Source organism: Pollicipes pollicipes, unplaced genomic scaffold, assembly GCF_011947565.3.
Source record: "Pollicipes pollicipes isolate AB1234 unplaced genomic scaffold, Ppol_2.1 Scaffold_4881;HRSCAF=5763_pilon_pilon_pilon, whole genome shotgun sequence".
Taxonomy (NCBI): Eukaryota; Metazoa; Arthropoda; class Thecostraca; order Pollicipedomorpha; family Pollicipedidae; genus Pollicipes; species Pollicipes pollicipes.
The window spans coordinates 59,323,957-59,343,629 of record NW_023596576.1 but is presented as its reverse complement, the minus strand read 5'-3'; the positions used below and the strand labels follow the sequence as shown (position 1 = coordinate 59,343,629).

The 19,673-nt window shown below is 58.2% G+C and overlaps 1 protein-coding gene across 1 annotated transcript; it reads left to right on the top strand.

The window, feature by feature from the left end:
* Positions 1–426: 426 nt before the first annotated feature.
* On the top strand, positions 427–9,824 carry LOC119101404 (uncharacterized). Its single transcript, XM_037224738.1, has 2 exons — positions 427–944; positions 9,479–9,824. Exons 1-2 carry the CDS (start codon positions 606–608, stop codon positions 9,506–9,508), a joined length of 369 nt encoding a protein of 122 aa, XP_037080633.1. The 5' UTR covers positions 427–605; the 3' UTR covers positions 9,509–9,824.
* Positions 9,825–19,673: the final 9,849 nt, after the last annotated feature.

The window sequence follows — 19,673 nt, the reverse complement described above, 5'->3', positions numbered from 1 at the left end:
TCCTCCAGCGAGTTTAAAATGGAGCGTTTACTGAGAAATTGGAAACATCTGGACGTGATCCGTCCATCCATAACCTGCACCCACAGCTATAAGCAGCCAGTAAACTATGCGCAAATGAAGTTGAATGTCTGATCAAACCACTGTGCCATTAGAGTTTATGGCACTTCTGCTATTCCCACTTGCTCGCCAAGAGCCGTTTATGGGTTCCAGAGAGGTCCACGAATCAGGTGCTGGGCCAGCAAACTGATTACACAGCGCTGCCTCATAAAATGTCCGCGGGCTGATTCCTGTCCAACTCCGCCCGTCCGCGCGCTGCTCTGAGGGCCGGCTCGACGGCTGCACTGAAGGCCGGTCCGGCTGTGTTTGCGGGCGGGTATTGAAGTCGCCGCGTCAGTGTGATCCCAACTCGCGAAGTGGTGCGTGGTTACACAGCCCGTGCGCTCCCCGCTCGGTGTTCATGAGGTGTGTCGCGAGCGCTCGGGGGCTGGTGCCGCGCCGCTGATGGTGCCGAGCACCTCACCCTGCAAAGGAACGCGACTCAGACTTATCGGTGGGACTATTGACTCAACAGAGGTGTAGATCACCGCACGCAGCGGCGAGGCACGATGTTCGGCAGCTTGAAGCAGAAGTTGCAGTCGCTGAGCCCTCTGGCCAGCCCGGTGGCCAGCCCGAACTCATCGCCGCGGCCGCGTCGACGGCTGCCGTTCGGTCGCGGCCCGGCGCGCCGCCGCCAGCGGCGGCAGGAGTACCGCGAGGTGCAGTCCGACCCCGAGTGCGACTACGGCTCGACCCGGCGCCCCCCGCGCCAGCACGGCGACTCGGCGCGCGGGCTCTTCCTGGACGACTTCTACGACGGCGTGACGGGGAAGGCGGTGCGGAACGGCGGCGCCGAGCCGGGCTCTGGCCACCCTGCCACCGCGGGACGGGCCTCGGGACAGAGTCAGGTACAGGTCACCCCAACATCCCCTGTGCCTCAGGAGGGTCAGGTACAGGTCACCCCGGCATCCCCTGTGCCTCAGGAGGGTCAGGTACAGGTCACCCCAACATCCCCTGTGCCTCAGGAGGGTCAGGTACAGGTCACCCCAACATCCCCTGTGCCTCAGGAGGGTCAGGTACAGGTCACCCCAACATCCCCTGTGCCTCAGGAGGGTCAGGTACAGGTCACCCCAACATCCCCTGTGCCTCAGGAGGGTCAGGTACAGGTCACCCCAACATCCCCTGTGCCTCAGGAGGGTCAGGTACAGGTCACCCCAACATCCCCTGTGCCTCAGGAGGGTCAGGTACAGGTCACCCCGGCATCCCCTGTGCCTCAGGAGGGTCAGGTACAGGTCACCCCAACATCCCCTGTGCCTCAGGAGGGTCAGGTACAGGTCACCCCAACATCCCCTGTGCCTGAGGAGGGTCAGGTACAGGTCACCCCAACATCCCCTGTGCCTCAGGAGGGTCAGGTACAGGTCACCCCAACATCCCCTGTGCCTCAGGAGGGTCAGGTACAGGTCACCCCGGCATCCCCTGTGCCTCAGGAGGGTCAGGTACAGGTCACCCCGGCATCCGCGCTGATTTCCAGGACAGAGTCGGCTTCCGATCACCCCAGTACACCTGATCATCAAGGCAGAGTCAGGTGCTGATCACCCCGGTGCTCCTTGATCCTCAGGTCGGTCAACCCGGCACCCCTGATCCTCAGGAAAGAGTCTGATCGTGGTCACTCCAGCATCTCCTGATTCTCGGGACAGTCAGGCACAGGTCACCCCGGTACCCCTTGATCTTCATTATGATCAGGTACTGGTCGCCAGGTCCGGGCCCTGCTCACATCGCCACACGTTGATGCCTCAGGATTCTCTGGGTATTCACAGGGGACTCCCGCTTCCGTAAGCTGTTTCTGAGTCAGACACCGCTTAAGAAAAGCCGAATATCGGTACCATGGGGATTATATAAAACATTTTGGGTCTGCACCCGTCACACACTGCATAGCTTCGAAAGCATTGCTAGCAAGCAGTTGCAATAAGACGCGTATTGTGTTTTATGCTATGCATTGCTCGCACATAAAACTGCGCATTAACCATATCGAACATTGATAAGCTCTCGTCCAGCTTTTGCTGCTCACGTCGGCTTGTCATCTCCGTGTACCAAGTACTTACACGAGGGATGAAGCGGATTTATAAGTCAGAATGGAGCGGTGAGCAGTCATATGTGCAGCAAGTGCAAAATATTGACAACAACTCTGTGCCTGTCGGCGGTACAGGTGTGCTGCGAAGTGTCGAATAGCATTTTCGTGCGCCGCATTAACCGCATTAACGTTATGCTTCTTTAACCTTCAAATTGCACTATCAGTGATCTGTTTCGTGATGTTTCCTTTTAACTTTGTGTATGACATATTTGTTACATATATGTCATATATATATATATATATATATATATATATATATATATATTTATACATATGTATATTGCATATATGAACATTCAATCTACTAAGGTCCGATTGCATAACATGAGGGGGAGAGCGTGACGCCAGTGTCAGGAAGAGATGGCGACGTTAGCGGCCGAGCAACGACATCGCCAGTCCCTGATATCGTGACAAGCCGATCAACGCCGCAGGGGCCACGCCGTCAGTCCCGTCAGCCCCTGAGGGATCTCCCAGTCAGTTCCCCCTCCCCGAGACCGGCTCATCTCAGATGACGCCATGTCCATCGGCGTTTCAGGCTCTGACATGAGCGACCAGCGGTGCCTCTGGGCTCGCGCAGCACCGAGCCCGCCGCGCGGGCCGCCGCCGCACTGCCGCGTCCCCTAATTATGAACACGGCTGTGCAGCGGAGCGTGGCGGCAAGCACGCGTGCGTCACGGATACATGCATCGGACGGGCAGATACGATCCGAGCGGGCGAGCCCGTCGCCCGGCCCGCGAGCGATCGGCCGGGAGCGGACCGGGACCGGGATCGGGATCGGGACCGGGACCGGGATCGGGACCGGGATCGGGATCAGGACCGGGACCAGGACTGGGACCAGGATCGGAACCGGGACTGGAACCATGATTGGGACCGAGACCAGACCTGATACCGAGTCCCGAGGCAGAGGCCGAGGACGAGGCAGAGGCCGGGAATGGCACCGGGACCGGGACCAGGATTAGGACCGGGACGGAGACCGGGACCGGGGCCGGGACCGGGACTGATGCTGAGTCCGAGGTCGAGGCCGGGACCGGGACCGGGACCGGGGCCAGGACCGGGATCAGGACCAGGACCAGGACCAGGACCAGGACCAGGACCAGGACCAGGACCAGGACCAGGACCGGACCGGACCGGACCGGACAGGGCCGGAGGGCGCGTTAGTGGCTGCGCCGGGCCGTGGAGGGCGCATCTCAGCTTAACTCGCGCCGTTAACACTCGTGATGATCGCGCCGCCGACAGAGGTGGCTAGTAGACACTGTGGATGGAGCGGAAATGGAGCAGCATTTCTGCTGCATTGACATTTGGAAATACTGTGGTGTCGGGGAAAACGGAAAACGTGAAAGAGCAGCCTCTCGATCATCATGCTTTTGTTTCAGCATTGGTTTCAGCTACAGCTCCGAAAATGTTCACCTCTTTTTACTGAAATCTCCTGTTCTGAACATTCTACTGCTGCTTAGGTACAGTCGTAATTGCACTCGCGTCTGCACCACACGTTTTCCGCTACAAACGTGGGCTAATAAACGCTACAATCATCACAATCGTCACCGTTTTTTAGTCGATATTATCGGCCGGGATATAACTATAATCGTCGTTTTTTGTCACAGCTTCCCTCGCACTCGGCATTGGGAAGGCACATCAAGTGAAAGGACGGCTGTTTTAGCGTACACGGTTCCACTTTGTCGGAGGCCACGTCCGCGTGCTGTGAACATTCATCACGGCAAGGCTCAAAGGCCAAGGTCTCACAATAGTAGTCGTACCCGACCTTCGAGGCAGCCTCGATCGGAGCTGTCTGCCGGGACCAGCAGGAGTCTCATCTTGTGCGACTAGTCACCTCCCTCAAAAAATCTCCAGTTTATTGATAAGATCTGATGACCGGTTTCATCATTGGTCTCCAAGGACCGGTTGCCGCACGGCGTCCAGTGATGACAGTTTGTTGTGTAATAATAAGACCGAGCGAGCCACGTAACTACGTTGTGGGAAGGGCCTCAAATGATGCCTGATTGTACCCGCCTGTTCATTCACAAGGACGTCGTCGTGGAGGGGCACATCGCTGCATCCAAGGGCGAGGAAGGAATCATGCTCTATTGAATATGATGATTTATACATCTGCCACGGATATTTTACAGTTGCAAGACACCCTCCTAAATGACAAAATGAGGTATCTTGTGCAGTGTCAATCATTTCGAGGTCAGAACAACTTCGGTGTGGCGTGCTCCGTTTCTCCCTGAATCCTGCGGCGGCCTTCTTCGCCTCCGCCTGGGTGGGGGTGGGTGGGCGTGTGATAAGCCGACCGTCCCTCGTAGCAGGAACTGCTAAAGCGGGTGCCAATCGGCCAGCCGCCCCTCTCTGCAAGTGCTGACATTACCCTGATGGCGTTACACAGAAAACAGCGGGTTTGAGGCCTCGTGTATTTCCCCACGCCCACTTCCCAGGAGGATTCGGCGTCACAGCGCCGTAATTGTGACGTCAACACAGGCCCGCTCACGCGGCCGGCGCTCCACCGTGCACCGTGCACTCGTGCACGGGGTGCGGCGACTCACGCCGGCATGCCCGGCTATTGGTCACGACCGCCCTCTGGACGGGGCGGCGGGCGGGCTCACCGCATGCCGACCTGTGCTGGTCGGAACCTTTTGGTCCAGTCGCTGCCCAGTCGAGCGCGTGGGCTGTGTGGATGCGAGAACGAGCGCGTGAATTGAGTGATCCTCGTCGTTTTCCACTCTCTCGTTCATGCCGCCTCTCCTGCCAGCTCTCCTTCACCTCCCCTCTCTCTTCTCGTGCGACGGGGCGCCGCTTCTGAATGGGGTCCCGTTCGAACGTCCGTTTTGACAATTCATACAAACTCGGCGCCGCCGCTGAGCCGTCGATCGTATCGGCGTGCGAACGACCCGAAAACGAGGCCGGGTCAGGCGGCGCGGCCGTCGCGCCGGCCGCCGCCCCCGGCGCTGGGCGCGTCACGCCGACCCGACCCTCCCAGACAGCGCTGGCTGGCCACTGTCCAGCTTCGGCTCTCGTCTTAGCGGCACGCCTCCAACGCTCGGCGAGGAAAGATCTTTGGTCGCAAATTCGGCTGTAAGCGTTTATTTAGACCCTCGCATTGCGTGTCTCCACTGCACGATGTGACATCCCTGAGCCGCCGGCCAGGCCCAGAATAGAACTTCACGTCCGGTTTTTTTACGGAGCGCTGTACCAGCCTGCATTTTATGGGCGTGTTGCAGCCACGGTGCTGCGGATCGTGCGTCCTTGCCTATACCCCTTCGTGCTGTCACAGGCAGTCAGATTGGTAGCCATCACTGCCCGAGCAGAGCCCGGCCAACCAGCCGGCCGCCGTCCGACTGGCGCCGTACCCTGCCAGTGCCGTGCCGCCCAGTTCTGTTTCCCCGCAGTGGGCCGCCAGAGGGCGAGGTTCCTCGGGCCGCCGTCGGAGGCCACCCACGCGATGGTGGTCAGCTCGGGAGGCATGCGGGGTCTCGGGCCGATGACTGGGGCCGCGCCGGCCTCGGCCGGCCTCGGCGGCCGCGCCACCGTCCAGACCGGTCAGCCGCGTGCACAGCGAGGGTGGCCCGTGGGCGGGCGGCGGACCGCGCTGCAGCCGGCACCGGCGGCCGCTCCGAGTCAGCAGCCTCGTGCATGAGCTCCGCGCTTACAGGCCCTCGTCAGGCGCTCGCCAGTCCTGAAGACTGGCTGAAATGTCGCGTCGTGCTGGTGGAGCACGAGGCGGCGTGATGTGAGGGCGTGATTAGTGTCGCGGCGTGCTCTAAAGGCTGCTATCGCGGCTGATCGCGCTCCCCGGCGCACCCCGATCGTCGCACTCTGCCCCGGAGACGGTCTCGCACGCTTCTCGGACGCCGTTGCACATGACCTACCGCGATGGTTCTCGGTAGCAGGACCGGACGATGGATGGGCCGAGAAGTCCAATTGTGAACTTTGTGAGAGGCAGGCACCTGTACTTGACTGGGCCGATAAAAATATTAAAATCAGGATTTGATGGACGCATTTTGGCAAACAAAGCTAACGAGCATTCATTTAAAAAACTGCACGGCGATTCGTGTCGGCTCCTTAAGACCGTACGGCTACTGTTACCGGGCGACCGGCAACGACTCGGCACCGGCGTCCGGCGCCACCGCGTGCTCACCCGCCCGGCAGCCGTGCTCGCCCGCCCGGCAGCCGTGCTCGCCGTGTCCGGCAGCCGTGCTCGTCCGTCCGGCAGCCGTGCTCGCCCGCCTGGCAGCCGTGCTCGCCGCGTCCAGCGCGGCGCCGCCGGCTGGCGCGAGAGGCGGCCGTTACGCCGCGCCGTGTCCGCGTCGTCGGGGGTGCGCCGGCCGAAAACAAACAGGCTGGCGGCCGGGGTTGACGCGCGAGCTGGGGTAACGGTCCGCGACCGGAGCGTCGCATCTCCGGGCCGGCCACTCAGGCGACCCAGCGTCGGGTGGCGGCGCTGGCTCGCCCGGATCGGGGTCGGCTCGCCGGCCTGCGCATCCTGCCGGCGGCCGGGGAGCGCCTGGCGCGGTCGGTCTCCCCGTGCTGGCCCGGCCGCGTCGGTCGGCGGCGGCGCGGGTCAGCACCCGGGGAGCGGCCGCTGACCTGTCCGCACCCCGCAGCGGTCTGGAGACGGGACAGACCTGTGCTGCACCTGTGCAGGTCGGGCCCATGCGCGCGTGACTCGGCCTGCGCTGCTGTGTTCGGACCGGAGAGCGTGCCGGGAGAAGCCGGCTCCACTCTCTTCCGGCCGCGCTCGAGTGAGACTCGACGATGCGTCACTGATCTTCCTCGGTGTCATGAGACCAGTTATTAATTCACTTTCTCTTTATGTGAAGTTAATCGCTGCGAACGGGCTTCCTCGCGTGCGGCCACGCTGCAGGCACGCAGTGGCAGCGTTAGTGACGGGGTTTCACAAGCCGTATTTGGGCAACATTTGTCACACGTCTGCGATCGCTTGCCGCCGATATTTGAGACGACTGAAGCGTGACATTGTCCAATGTCCATTTCATTTCAGTGTGTTACAAGATGGAAGGTTCTGTACACCCCACATTACCTTCTGAAATCAGGCAATGATACAAATCAACATTATACGCTCCAGTGAAACACACGCTTAGTTTACAACATGAGTGTTAACCAGACGGAGCCAGGCGGCTGTAGAAAGATTTAAGTGCACGTGCCCCGATAATTATTCCAGCTTCGTTTTTGAAGAATGCTGCCGCATTGTTCGTTTGAAAGCATCGCTAACCGGGTCCCCGGGTTCGTTCAGTTACACCCGAGCGGCGCACCACCATCGTCAGGGGGGCATACCATTGTGTACACGAGGGCTTGATTGACTTTGGAGGCGCATCAGCTTCTCGATTCATGTAACGCCCAGTGTGCCATGCACGCTCCGCCGCTCTGAAAATGACTGGCGTAGGGCTTACGGAATGCTTACAGGTCAGGAAACTGGCTTTGTTGTATGCGATCTGTTCAAAACTGGAAGCACACAAGTGCACCGTGACAAAGCTATTGTGATACATCCGGCTGTGACATGTCGAACCGCCAATTTTTTTCGAACGATGCCTGTCATGATCCACCTCGTTAGCTGTCTCAATCAGTGGTGCGCCATCCGCGCACAAAGCTCCGGCAATCAAACACTAATTGCCACTGACGACGCTCAGATTCCACGTCATGCCTGGCAGTAGCGACCGCGCCCGTGCGCTTTTATCGGGGTTCAGTGTCGTTTTTCGCGTGTTTCTGCCGCGTCATTTGTCATTGCTTAGGTGCGCGTGTGTGTACGTGCGTCCTCGCTGAGCTGCTCCATTCCTGCGAATCACGCCAGGCGACGTGCGGCCTTGGTCGGGCTCAGGGTGCTCGGGGTGATGCTGTTAAACCCCGGCTAAGGTAGCGAAATCCTGCTGATCTGCCGTTATCTCACGGTTCGCGTAGTTGCAAAAGGAAGTGTTGTCGAGTCACACATCATTAGTCAGTGCATACTAATTGCCTATCGCATTCGCTTTGGTGTCACATGATGTGATGACACATGACATATGACATTATTTCGTCCGCCGTATGTGCAGTGCCGAAGTCACTCCACTTTTGGAATACCGTATCTTCGCTGTTGCGAATCTTTCCATACTGACACTAACAAATAAAGCTACAAAATGCCACAACGTACTCGCACGCACTTTCTCTTTGAGATGTTGGTAGTGAGGTGGTTAAATTGCACATCTGAACAGTTTATACAAGGGCTGCCGGATTCGATTCCCTGCAGCGACCGCCTCTCTTGCCAGGGCGAGCGGCAGGCGACACCATGATTAGCCTCAGCAGCGAGTGCGTCCTGAGGCGCAGTGACACACACTCGCTGCTTGTGACCGCACATTGTTGTTCGCCATGTCAACACACTGGAATCTTGCCGGTACTATTCATAGACCAATATGGTCGGGCCCGCTGGAAACATGCTGCTGGATCATTGTCGCACGTCGGGTGTTCGGTATTCGGAATAGCTGCGGAGGCTCCGGCGCTGACATTAGCGGCGCCTTTGATGTTGGAGGCCTTGGTTTGTACAAGGTCAGGCGATTGTCGGGATTATTACCCACAGTTGCCGTGTGAATATAGGTCAGTCCTTCTCCGATACCGCCAGATGGACATTGTAATGGGAAGTGGTCTCAAACTCACACACCAATGGTGGGCGCAAAATGACCACAGTAGTCGACGCGCCCTAAAACTCCAATCAACAACAAACTCACACACCAATGGTACCTGCTTCTCACATTTTTGCAGCATCTAACGCTTTAAAGCTATAGTATACGTTTCTTAAAGTTACAAAGTCCCTGACAGGACAAATGCAACTCCTGTACGGAATGCTTTTCGGTAATATATATATATATATATATATATATATATATATATATATATAAGGGTTGTGCTGTGGGCGTTAGCAGCCGCCTCGAGCTGGCGGGTCTGTCCTAGACAGCCTCGGCGCTCGGTACGCTCGCAGCTGGCCCGGCCGTCGGTTCTCCGGCATCCGTACGGACCAGGTGGGGGATAGATGCGCTCGCTCGCTCGCCTGCGCTGGCCTCGGCTGAGGGCGACGGGCGGCTCGCGCTCGGCCATCTGGTGTGGACGCTCGGAACAGGGTGGGGCGGTACCCTCAGTCGTCCTCTGGATAAGACGGGACGGTACCCTCAGTCTTCCACTGGATAGGACGTGGCGGTACCCTCAGCCATCCTTTGGACAGGGCTGGGTGGGATACCCTCAGTTCTCCTCTGGAAAGGACAGTGTGGTACCCTCAGCCCTCCAGCGGATCGTTTCGCCCAGAATAGGCCGCTGACGCTGTTTTTTCTATATTTCCAGGTGAGTTACGTGGACATGGAGGGTACGTGACGTAGACAGGTGCTAATAAAAGGTAAGAAAATGTGTTGTCCGTCATTGACCCCGGCGCAAGTGTATCCTATGGTCGTGTATAGCAGTCGCGGAAAAAAACTTACACAGTTCAGTTGCCGAGCTAGGTGTATTCTGCGCATACATTTGAAAACGGAAGCCCATGAACATAAATATATACTAGGATGCCTACAAGATAAACATACACAATAGAACTGGCATGACGATATACATACACAAAAGTTGTCATGACGGTATACATACACAAGGGAGTTTACATGACGACATACCAAATCATTTTTTAGTCTAGCTCGGTCAACCCTGGTGGATTTAGCGGATGGCAGTGCTAGAGATGGGAGATATAATGCAGACAAATATAGTGCAGAGCAAAGCCTTTCAATCTCCACACTGGCCGCCGCGTGCTGGCCATGACTGTCACTCTCATGTGGTCCGGGACTACCTCGCTTCTGAAGCCCGGAGGTAGAGATGGGTCGGTCGAATGAACGCTGTCCTCCCGCCGGGAGAGGTGGCGTGCCAACGGTGGGAGAGGTGACGTCCCACTAACGCGAGAGTTGGCGTTCCACCGATGGAAAAGGTCGCTTCCCGCCGATGGGAGATTTGGCGTCCCAACAAAAGGAAGGTGGCGTCCCACCACTGGGAAAGTTGGCGTCCCACGGACAGGGCAGGAAGCATTCCACCACCGGGAGAGTTGGCGTTCCAACAGTCGGAAAGGTCGCTTCCCGCCGATGGGAGAGTTGGAGTCCCAACAGAAGGGAGGTGGCGTCCCACCATCGGGAGAGTTGGCGTTCCACCAACGGCAGAGGTGGTTTCTCGCCGATGGGAGGGGTGGCGTCCCACCGATAGGAGAGGTAGCGTCCCACCACCGGGAGAGTCGGCGCCCCGCCGACAGGGCAGGAAGCATTCCACCGATGGGAGAGGTGGCGTCCCACCGATAGGGGAAGAAGCGTCCCACCACCGGGAGAGCTGGCGTCCCACCACCGGGAGAGTTGGCGTCCCGCCGACAGGGCAGGAGGCATTTCACCGATGGGAGAAGTGGCGTCCCACCACCGGGAGAGCTGGCGCCCCGCCGACAGGGCAGGAAGCATTCCACCGATGGGAGAGGTGGCGTCCCACCGATAGGGGAGGTAGCGTACCACCACCGAGAGAGCTGGCGTCCCACCGACAGGACAGGAAGCATTCCACCGTTGGGAGAGGTGGCGTCCCGCCCCCGGCACATCCCCGACCGGCATACAGAACAGGCTGCAGTGTCGGCAAGCCCCCTCGCCGGGCGGTCTGCTGCTGGGGAGGACTGCATGATGCTCGGCGTGGGCCCAATGACGCGGCCTTCGCGCTGCTTCGGCGTACCACGAAATGCATGGGCGAAAGGCGAACGGCGTGTTAACGTGGCTTATCGACAGCCGCATGTCTCAGCCCGGCCGCAACGCGTTGACTCACTTGTTAGATTTTGAGAAAAACGCAGCCGACTTGTGATCCTGCGGTATGATGTTCTGCTAGGAACGCTTGTCTGTGTTGGATGTCTGGCTCCGCACCTCATCACGCCGCCTCGCTATCTCGGTTGTAACACAATTGTTATTTTTTCATTTCGTCGAGAATGTCGGTCGCGGTCTTCTCAGCAGATCCTGGTTGAGATGTTGTCTCACTCCAGCAGGCAAGATCACAGCCATGGAAAGGATGTACCGCTTCTCGTGTCAGTGTCAGTGCCAGTGGCCAGTACGGGCGGTACAAAAGTGCGGCGTGCAAAAGTTTTTCAGTCACGAGCCTCTATGGCAGCTTGACTTGCGGCATCGCCAAACTCCTGGCCGTGGGGCAGCATGCGTCCGTGTCCTCACAACACGCGTCTCGGTACGACAGCGCGACTCCGAAACCAAGTCTTCTTTGGCATGGACGCCCTGTACAAAATCCTTCGAAAACTCATCGCATCACACTTCATCCTTTGTCGCGCGGCGTGCCGGCTGACCCCAGAGATGCCGCTCACCGCCGAAGTTTATCCCCTCGACCTCCAGACCGCCTTGTCAGAGTACCCCTCAGCCTTAGCGGACGTCTATCAGCTGGGGACGCCGCGCGCTGGTCAGCGGAGCACGAGGAAGCTGTCCATGACCACTGAGGTACAACTCTTATCGTGCGACTGGACACGTGAACATTATGTTGGGCGCTCGGTGTGTTGCTTGTGATCAACCTGTCGTTTTGTTAGCAGCTTATGCAGCTGTTTTGTAACGTTATACCGTGTGGTGAGACAGAACCCGCATGTCACCGAGAAGCAGATTGGCTTGCCGCCATGCCTAGCCGGATCATCATTAGCATTGTAGGGACTGCAGAGAAGACTTCCCGCAAAGCTTAAGATGATTGCTGTGCTTGTTACGTTTTTGGCGATTTTCTCGTGACTGGTCGATCATTGAGAGGGTCGAACTTGATCGGAGGGAGGACAAGTGCCTTCGACACGGACAAAGAGCCGTACCCTGCCCTCGTGTGTGCACATGGCTCCTGCGCGATGCACGGTGAGACGTTTTCAGGAGAAGGGGTCCCGATGGATGGGTTATATATCAACCGCTTTTCCTGACGAGCGTTTAACCGTGCACCGAGGCCACTTGCTCAAAAAAGCTCTGGCGCCCTAAACATGCCGCTCCCAAATTTGTGACCGGATCTGCACAGAACCCTTCTGGCGTCAGCCTCCATCCGAGCCCCACCGCCGGCGTCACATTCGACGTGCCGCCGGTCGCGCGGTAACCGGACCACCGCGCCGGGGGCGTCGCCGGCGGGTGGAGCGAGTGACGCGCGGCGGTGAACGCTGTGCGTTCGGGGCGCGCGGTGCTGTCGGCCCGGCCGGCACGTCAGCGTCCGTCAGTGGCGCGTCAGGCACCGCCCACCGTCAGCGAGCCGGCCGACCGGCACCGGCCGCCACCGGTCGGGTATCGCGGCTCCGGACCACCGCCGCGGCCTTGAACCAGAGCCGGCCCGCCCCGCTCGGCGGAGAGCCGGTGGTGTCCGGATCGGAGCCGGGGTCCTCGTCAGGCGGGAGCGGCTGGCTGAAGCACACGCCAGATCCGGAAGGACTGGGTGACGATCACGTCAGGTCTGAACGTAAAGAGGATTGGCTGACGCCCACGCGCGGCCGAGAGGAGCCGTTGATGTGCTCGCTAAATCCGAGGGATACGCCAGGTTGGAGTTAGGTGGGCTATCCGGCGTGTGGTCCGACACATGGCTGAGCCATCCCGCTCGGCTTGTCAGTTTGACAGCCCGACCAGTTCGAACCTCGGAACATTTGCCACATTGACTGATTGGCGGAGCTGTAGCTCGGTGCTTATTGGTTGTAATTCGCTTATTTATGTTTCGATTGCGCTGTTTTCTCTTTCACGTTGTAATCTGCGTTCGTTTAGGTATTTCTCTCCGTGCGGTGACATATCACAGAAAAGATTAACTCTGCCTGTCAGAATTTGTGCTAAGCAAAATGATTTGTGTGACATCTAAAGGTTGTGCACAATGTTCATAATGCCAGATATGTCGGGAAGAGGGACACGGCACATTGTTAATTAAATTAACGTCGTTGCTGCTGAGGAGTCCAATCGCTCCGACCGCGTGAGTCCCGATATTTATCTCCATTGTCTCACCCAACCGCCGTCCCCCTCCCGTCAAGGCTGGCTCTGTCCGATTTCAAATGAAAGCTGAAGGCGAAAAAATCGAAATGATCGGCTTCCGCGCATCAAGCCCGTTCCCTTTCCCGGAGGAATGACCCTGGCGCGATGCACGAGGCTTCATTAACTTAACGTCCCACCACGAAACACGCGGCGCCCGCGGCGCCTGGATACAGTCTCCGAGAGACGTCATTATAGGGCGGGTCATGGAGGGTGCGCGGGGCCGAGCCCAAGGCTATTGGACCGGCTAAATGTATGTTACCACCGGGTTTATGACACCTCGCTCTCACATAGACACGGTTACGTGCTGTGCAGCACGCGGTACAGGCGGCCAGCGCCGCCGTGTTCGGCCCGACGGCGGTCCCTTTGCCAGGTGACCGAGACCGCTATCCTCAGCTGTTGAGCACCATAGTTGCGTCATCATTCACCGACGACCGGCCTGAACGGCGGTACTGCCCTGCCGCGTAAAGCCGTGTGATGAGCACAGGTAGACGTTTCCCTGCCTGCGGGGTACCACCAGAGCTCCCCGAGCGCGCGTTCTCCGGGGCCTCGTCCGGGTGGCAGGCGGGTGACGCCGCCGCGGTATCGCTGGAACGCGACGCGGACGAGGTAGCTCGGAAGCGGGGCATCACCGCCGTGGCCCGAGAGCGGGACATTGCCGTGGTTTCCCGGGAGCGAGACACGGACGTGGTGTCCCAGTAGCGGGAAATGGTCGTCATATGTCGGTAATGAAACACGGCCGTGGAATCACGGCAGCAGGACACAGCCGTCAGATCCTAGGAGCAGTACAGGACTGTAGTATTCGAGGAGAGAGACACGGTTGTGGTATTCCGCAGAGGGACACGACTGTGGCGTCTCGGGAGAGGGACACGGTTGTGGTGTCCCAAGAAAGGGACACGCTTGTGGTGTCCCAGTGGAGGGACACGGTTGTGGCGTCCCGGGAGAGGGACACGGCTGTGGCATCCCGGGAGAGGGACACGGTTGTAGTGTCCCAGTAGAGGGACACAGATGTGACGTCCCGGGAGAGGGACACGACTGCGGCGTCCCGGGAGAGGGACAAGGTAGTGGCGTTCCAGGAGAGGGACATGGCTGTGGTGTCCCAGGAGAGGGACTCGACTGTGGCGTCCCAGGAGAGGGACACGGTTGTGGCGTCCCGGGAGAGAGACACGACTGTGGCGTCCCAGGAGAGGGACACGGTTGTGGTGTCCCGGGAGAGGGACACGGCTGTGGTGTCCCGGAACAGGGACACGGTTGTGGCGTCCCGGGGGCGCGGTGCTACAGCGCCCGGGCGCAGCTGTTCAAACTGCCAAGGCATGCGTGTGTATTCCAAGAAGCGTCGGGCGCCGGGCGCGCCTGCCTTTCCCGGCGAAGGGCGTGGTCCATTCCCCTGTCGGTCCCGGATCCGTCAGTGTCGGCTGGAGGGCCCCGCCTTGACAAGGCGTGCTTGGGGTGAGGTACCACATTTGGCATAGGACCGTCGACCAACACGGTGGCTTAAAGCGAGCACCAGGAAGGCCAGACCTGACCAATCTAATGCCCTGACACTATGTCTCTGCGCTCCTCCCTGTCGCTACTCAGCACCCGTCTGGCGTTAGTTAGCCTCAAGCTCCAGGACGTAGCCGCTACAGTCTACCCTACCTGAGCAAGGGACTGACCGAGTGAGAGGTGAGGCGAGGAGCTACTCGGGTGTGAAGCGGGCTGAAGGGTCGCCGGACTGACGGCCTGGCCGAGCGGCATCGCTCAACAGCCCGCTGACCCGTGATACTGCCTCGTCTTCCTCCTTTCCCCACTTCCCCCTCTCTCCCTCTTACCCGGTCTTTTCGTTCTTTCCTCTCTTCGCCCTTCTCTCTTTCTCCCCCCCCCCCCTCCGCTTACTTTCTCTGCTCTCGTCTTAAGCTCCTTCTCATTCTCCTTTCATTGATCCTTTCCGCCATTTTTTCTGTTGACATACATCATGTTTTTAGAGGTTTGCGACTTCGTGGATAAAACATTCCAGCTACATGACAGAATGCACGTCACGGTCAGCGCGTGACTGAGGTTTTAGCAGGCCGCGGTCAGTCCCGTGACTGAGGTTTAGTGGGCCGCGGTCAGTCCCGTGGGACCCTTCAGCGCCATCTTGCCCTATGGCGCCGATGTTCATTACTCGTCGCACAATCCACGTAATTTTCAGTTTGTTCTTCTAGATAATCCACGTTTTTGCTGGGCTGATCATGGAACCCACCACGCAAACTTAGGATTACCGCGGGAGCCATCCCGCGGGCGCGCTCTATGCCCAATCCGTATCGCTACAGGCCCTGGGCAGCGGGCGCCGCGTGCCGCGGTCCGGGGCGCGGCATGTGAACTCGGCGGCATGCGGCGCTCGGCGTGCTCAGTCCCGCGCGGCCGGGCATGCGATGTGGCGGCGGGGTCTGCAGTAACCGGACGCGTGACGCGCCGTGCGGACGGTAACCTGTGGCGTGACGGCTCCGGCTCAGGGGTCTGATTACCGGCCCTGCTCTGGCCTGGCGCCTCTGGTCCGGCGAGCCCCCACCGTGACGCCAGGCCAATCTGAGGCTGTGTTAGCAGCGACCCGGACCACAAAGAACACACGCTGTCGACGTCATTCATTACGTCATACCCCGCAGATTCTGAGCGTTTGGTGCTCGCAGAGGCCCGGGCGCCAAGGAATATATGCCGTCGACGTCATGCATGACGTCATACCCCATACATTCTGAGCATTTGGTGTTCGCAGCGACCTGGAAGGAAGGATTCTACGTGACTTCACGTTCATTCTTTGCCGAATGTGCAGAATCTTTTTGCGCGACTTTATCGAAGGAGACAGAAATGGCGCAATATATTGAAATACAAATAAGTTACTGCGTGTCCAGACAGACCACGAGTGATGACAAGATATTTTGTGCGTTTCAAGCAGCATAATGTTCAGTTTTCATTGTTTGGAGCACTCATAGTACCTGCAAACGAAAATATATGTCTCTATGCGCAGTTATTGTCACGGCAGTTACTAAGATGTAAACAGAAGAAGTGTCGCGCTGTGAACACGTCCGGCAATGATTCTACGTGACGTCACGTAGAACAGAACATGATTGGTGCGCTGCGAGAACGCCCTGAGTGCCAGCTCGGACTGTGACGAAAGCGGCGCTCCTGGGGCCGCTATTTCACCGGTCGCGCTCCGACACCGGGCCATGTCGAGGCCCTCGCCGGCCGCCACAGGTGTCGCACTGGTGCGGTGCATCTTGCAGGATATAGCTGAGGCGTCACCCGTGAATCTGTAAAGGAACATTTACTATGTGTGCCCAGCAAAAAAGTGAATGGCGCGAGAGTGCGTTTCTTGCCACGGTGGATTCACATACGGAAGGTAACAATGAGAGCGCCAGACCTTTGCGTATTACCAAGCCGCGCATGCATAAATTGGGTGTGGAAGGAGGGGTGGGGAGGGAGGGCAACCGTAGACAAACGGTAATCAGCGGATAGGAAAAGTGCTATAAGCAAAAGAGGCCGTCGGATTATAGCCTTAATATTGCAACCAGGCCGCGTGCCACCTGAATGGCAAAGGTTGCGTGGTGTGACTGGTGAAGTCATTGAGGCGTCGCTCATGCGGACGCCTCAAGTCGGACGCTCCCCTCATGCGGGTGCGACCAGTGCGCCTAATGTCTCGTTCATCTCGTGCCGGTCAGGCCGGGTCAGGTCACGAGGCGAGTCGACTTCACCCTGACGCCTGTCCAGCTGCGGGTCAGGCGAGGTCAGGCGGGGTCAGGTCACGAGGCGAGTCGACTTCACCCTGACGCCTGTCCAGCTGCGGGTCAGGCGAGGTCAGGCGAGGTCAGGTCACGAGGGGAGTCGACCACACCCTGACGCCTGTCCAGCTGCGGGTCAGGCGAGGTCAGGAGGGGTCAGGTCACGAGGGGAGTCGACCACGTCCAAACGCCTGTCCCAGCTGCAGGTCGCGTGAGGTCAGGCGGGGTCAGGTCACGGAACGATGGGGGCGGCAGCCGCCGGTCGGTTTCCCCTCGACACGCTCGGCGTCGGCTTCCCCCGCCCGACCCGGGCGCTCAGCGCTCAACGAGCCATGATTGAGGGGAGCGCCGTGCTGCAGCAGCTGCCGCGTTGACCCGCGGCGACCCCGTGGGAGGCGGCGCTCGCGTCAACTCCGACCTTCCGGGCCGACGCTGACCCGGCCCGGCGGCGCGCGGTGACAACAGCGTGCCATGCTGATTACAGTCGCGAGATTGCACAGCTGGCACCGGAAGGAAAGGTGCGGGTGGCAGTTGAGGGCGTGTGCTCGGTGAGTCGGCCAATCAGCAGCTAAACGGGTCAGCCAGTGGTACTCAGTGACGGTTAGGCGAGAAATGGAAGGCAAGGAGCAGGCTGCGTCCATATCCTTCATCACTTTGTATGATTTCCGTAGGAGTTACAGCTTTAATGGGGAGGTAATTTGATAACGTTTGTGCCAAGAGACAGTGGGCGTGAAATCGCTAATAACATTCTTAATATCTCTTTCCGATGCCGTAATTAATCCTAATTTGATATGCTCTCCTGAGCTTTTGGGTGGGAACCCTCTAGTTAATCATTCTTGTTTGCTTCGGTGCAAAAATGTGGAATTGAATAGTTCAAACGTGTTTGAATTGTATATCATCTAGTAGGTGGTTAGTTACCGCGACAGCGCTGAACAAATGATACAGTTGAGTAGTATTTGTGCTTATGATGACCCATTGAGGCCATGCCAGCTTACTTCTAGTACAGTATTATGTGCTACATTGTGCCGGTGCAAAGCGACAAAAGCATGACTGCCCGCCAGTGATGAGTGGTGGCGGAAGCGGCACTCGCGCCGCGCCACGGCTCGGTCTGCGGTCTGCGCCGCGTCGGCCGCATCCTGTGTAAGCCGACGAGCTCGGCGGCAGCCAGTCGCTGGCCGCGGTCACGTGGCACGTGCGCACGTGCCGTTCGGCCGCGTCTCGTGGCGCACGCGCGTTGCACGCCCGGCCCGGTCGCATGGAGCGCTCCGGGGCGTCGGGGTCGCGAGAGGCCCGCCCGACCCGTCGGCCCCCAGCCGGAGAGAGCGACCGCCGCTCGCCTGAGGAGCACCGGACGTGCAGCTCCCCCGAGCGATAGCAGGCAATTGTCGGCGCCGCGCCGGCAGTGTCGCAGACCGGAGTGGCGCATCGACGTGTCAGCGACGGGACGGCGGACGCCTCGCCGGTGCGCCGGGTACGGGACAGCCACGACATAAGGTCTGGTCAAGGCAGGCGGCCGGCGCGAGGCCAGGTCAGGAGCAGGGGGGGGGGAGCGGATCGGGTCACCGTCCAGCACTGCAGACCGGACGGGCCCGGCGCTGTCAGGCGCTCGCATGATGCTAGTCGCCTGATCTGAGCTCCTCTTACCAGTTTAAGCAGTTCTGAGAAGCTATGGCAAAGAATCCCGTTACCCGTGGCCGTGCATACTGACACATATCTTATTGTTCGTCGACCCGTAACATTTGACCACTGTCGGCCACGTTTTGACATACCGGGTGACTGGATGCTAGCGGACAATGTTTTGAAATCAAAAGAAAAGAAATGGAAACGTTAGGGAGCAGCTGAAGTCAACAAGTTTCCATTACTTCCCACCTGCACTATCAACTCTCGGTAATTTCGGTCCGCATCTTGGAGCAGTGGCTGTTGGTTATTTGAAATGTGTATGGAGGTACACTGCCGGAATAAGCTGGTTTGCAGAAGGCTCACTCAAAAATTGACATCGCTTGGGCTCTCCAATGTGCTAAAGCTGCTCTTTTGCGAGATATTTATGTTACAAAGTAGCTTTTAATCTGACGATTGAAATCCTCATGCAAGTATGCGGCCTCGCGTCTGTAAAATCACCACAAAACTTGCGGAATTGCATGCTAGGCATCCTGTATGTTCATGTAATTACATACTCACTACCTACCTCTGTCTGTCAGTTTTGCGTAGAGACCAATTGCTATACCTGGACTCAAAGTGTTTATTACCCTCAAAATAGAGGTTGGAAATAAATGTTACCGCTTACGTTTGGTTAACCTTTACCTGCTTCTTTGAACATCAAGGTTCGCAGAACGGTATTTGTCGCTTCTGAATTATCGAACCTCAGTGGGTGTAAACTGCCGTTTAAAAATGCGTTGTGAAGTGTTTGGAAAATGACCATGTCCCTATCACACGCTACAGTTTTGCTGTGGACACGCGAATGACATTGCAGTTATTGAATGTCCGTGAACTGCGGCTACGGCGCCATTGAGTCTTAGCTACGATGCATTTCTGGCGGCATATATAACTGTTCCCTTCGCAAGCGGAAATAACAGGAATCTGTCAACTGATGAGATTTTAATTCTGTAGCATTTCTCCCTGGAGATTTCTTTCCGAGTCAAGAATTGTGTCTGCAGAAACAGTTCGAGACTTATACACCACGCGTCGCCATGGAAACGCGTTTTGCCTGGAGCAGGACACAATCATAGCTCAGTGCCCTCACCCTTCGGCACTGGTCGTCGTTGATAACTGTGTGTGTAAAATCTA

What these genes read in the sequence shown, in the direction of transcription:
- LOC119101404 (XM_037224738.1), top strand. Translation starts at nt 606, where the DNA reads ATGTTCGGCAGCTTGAAGCAGAAGTTGCAGTCGCTGAGCCCTCTGGCC. An exon ending in GGGCCTCGGGACAGAGTCAG is followed by an intron (nt 945 to 9,478) that starts GTACAGGTCACC and finishes CTATATTTCCAG; the next exon opens with GTGAGTTACGTGGACATGGA.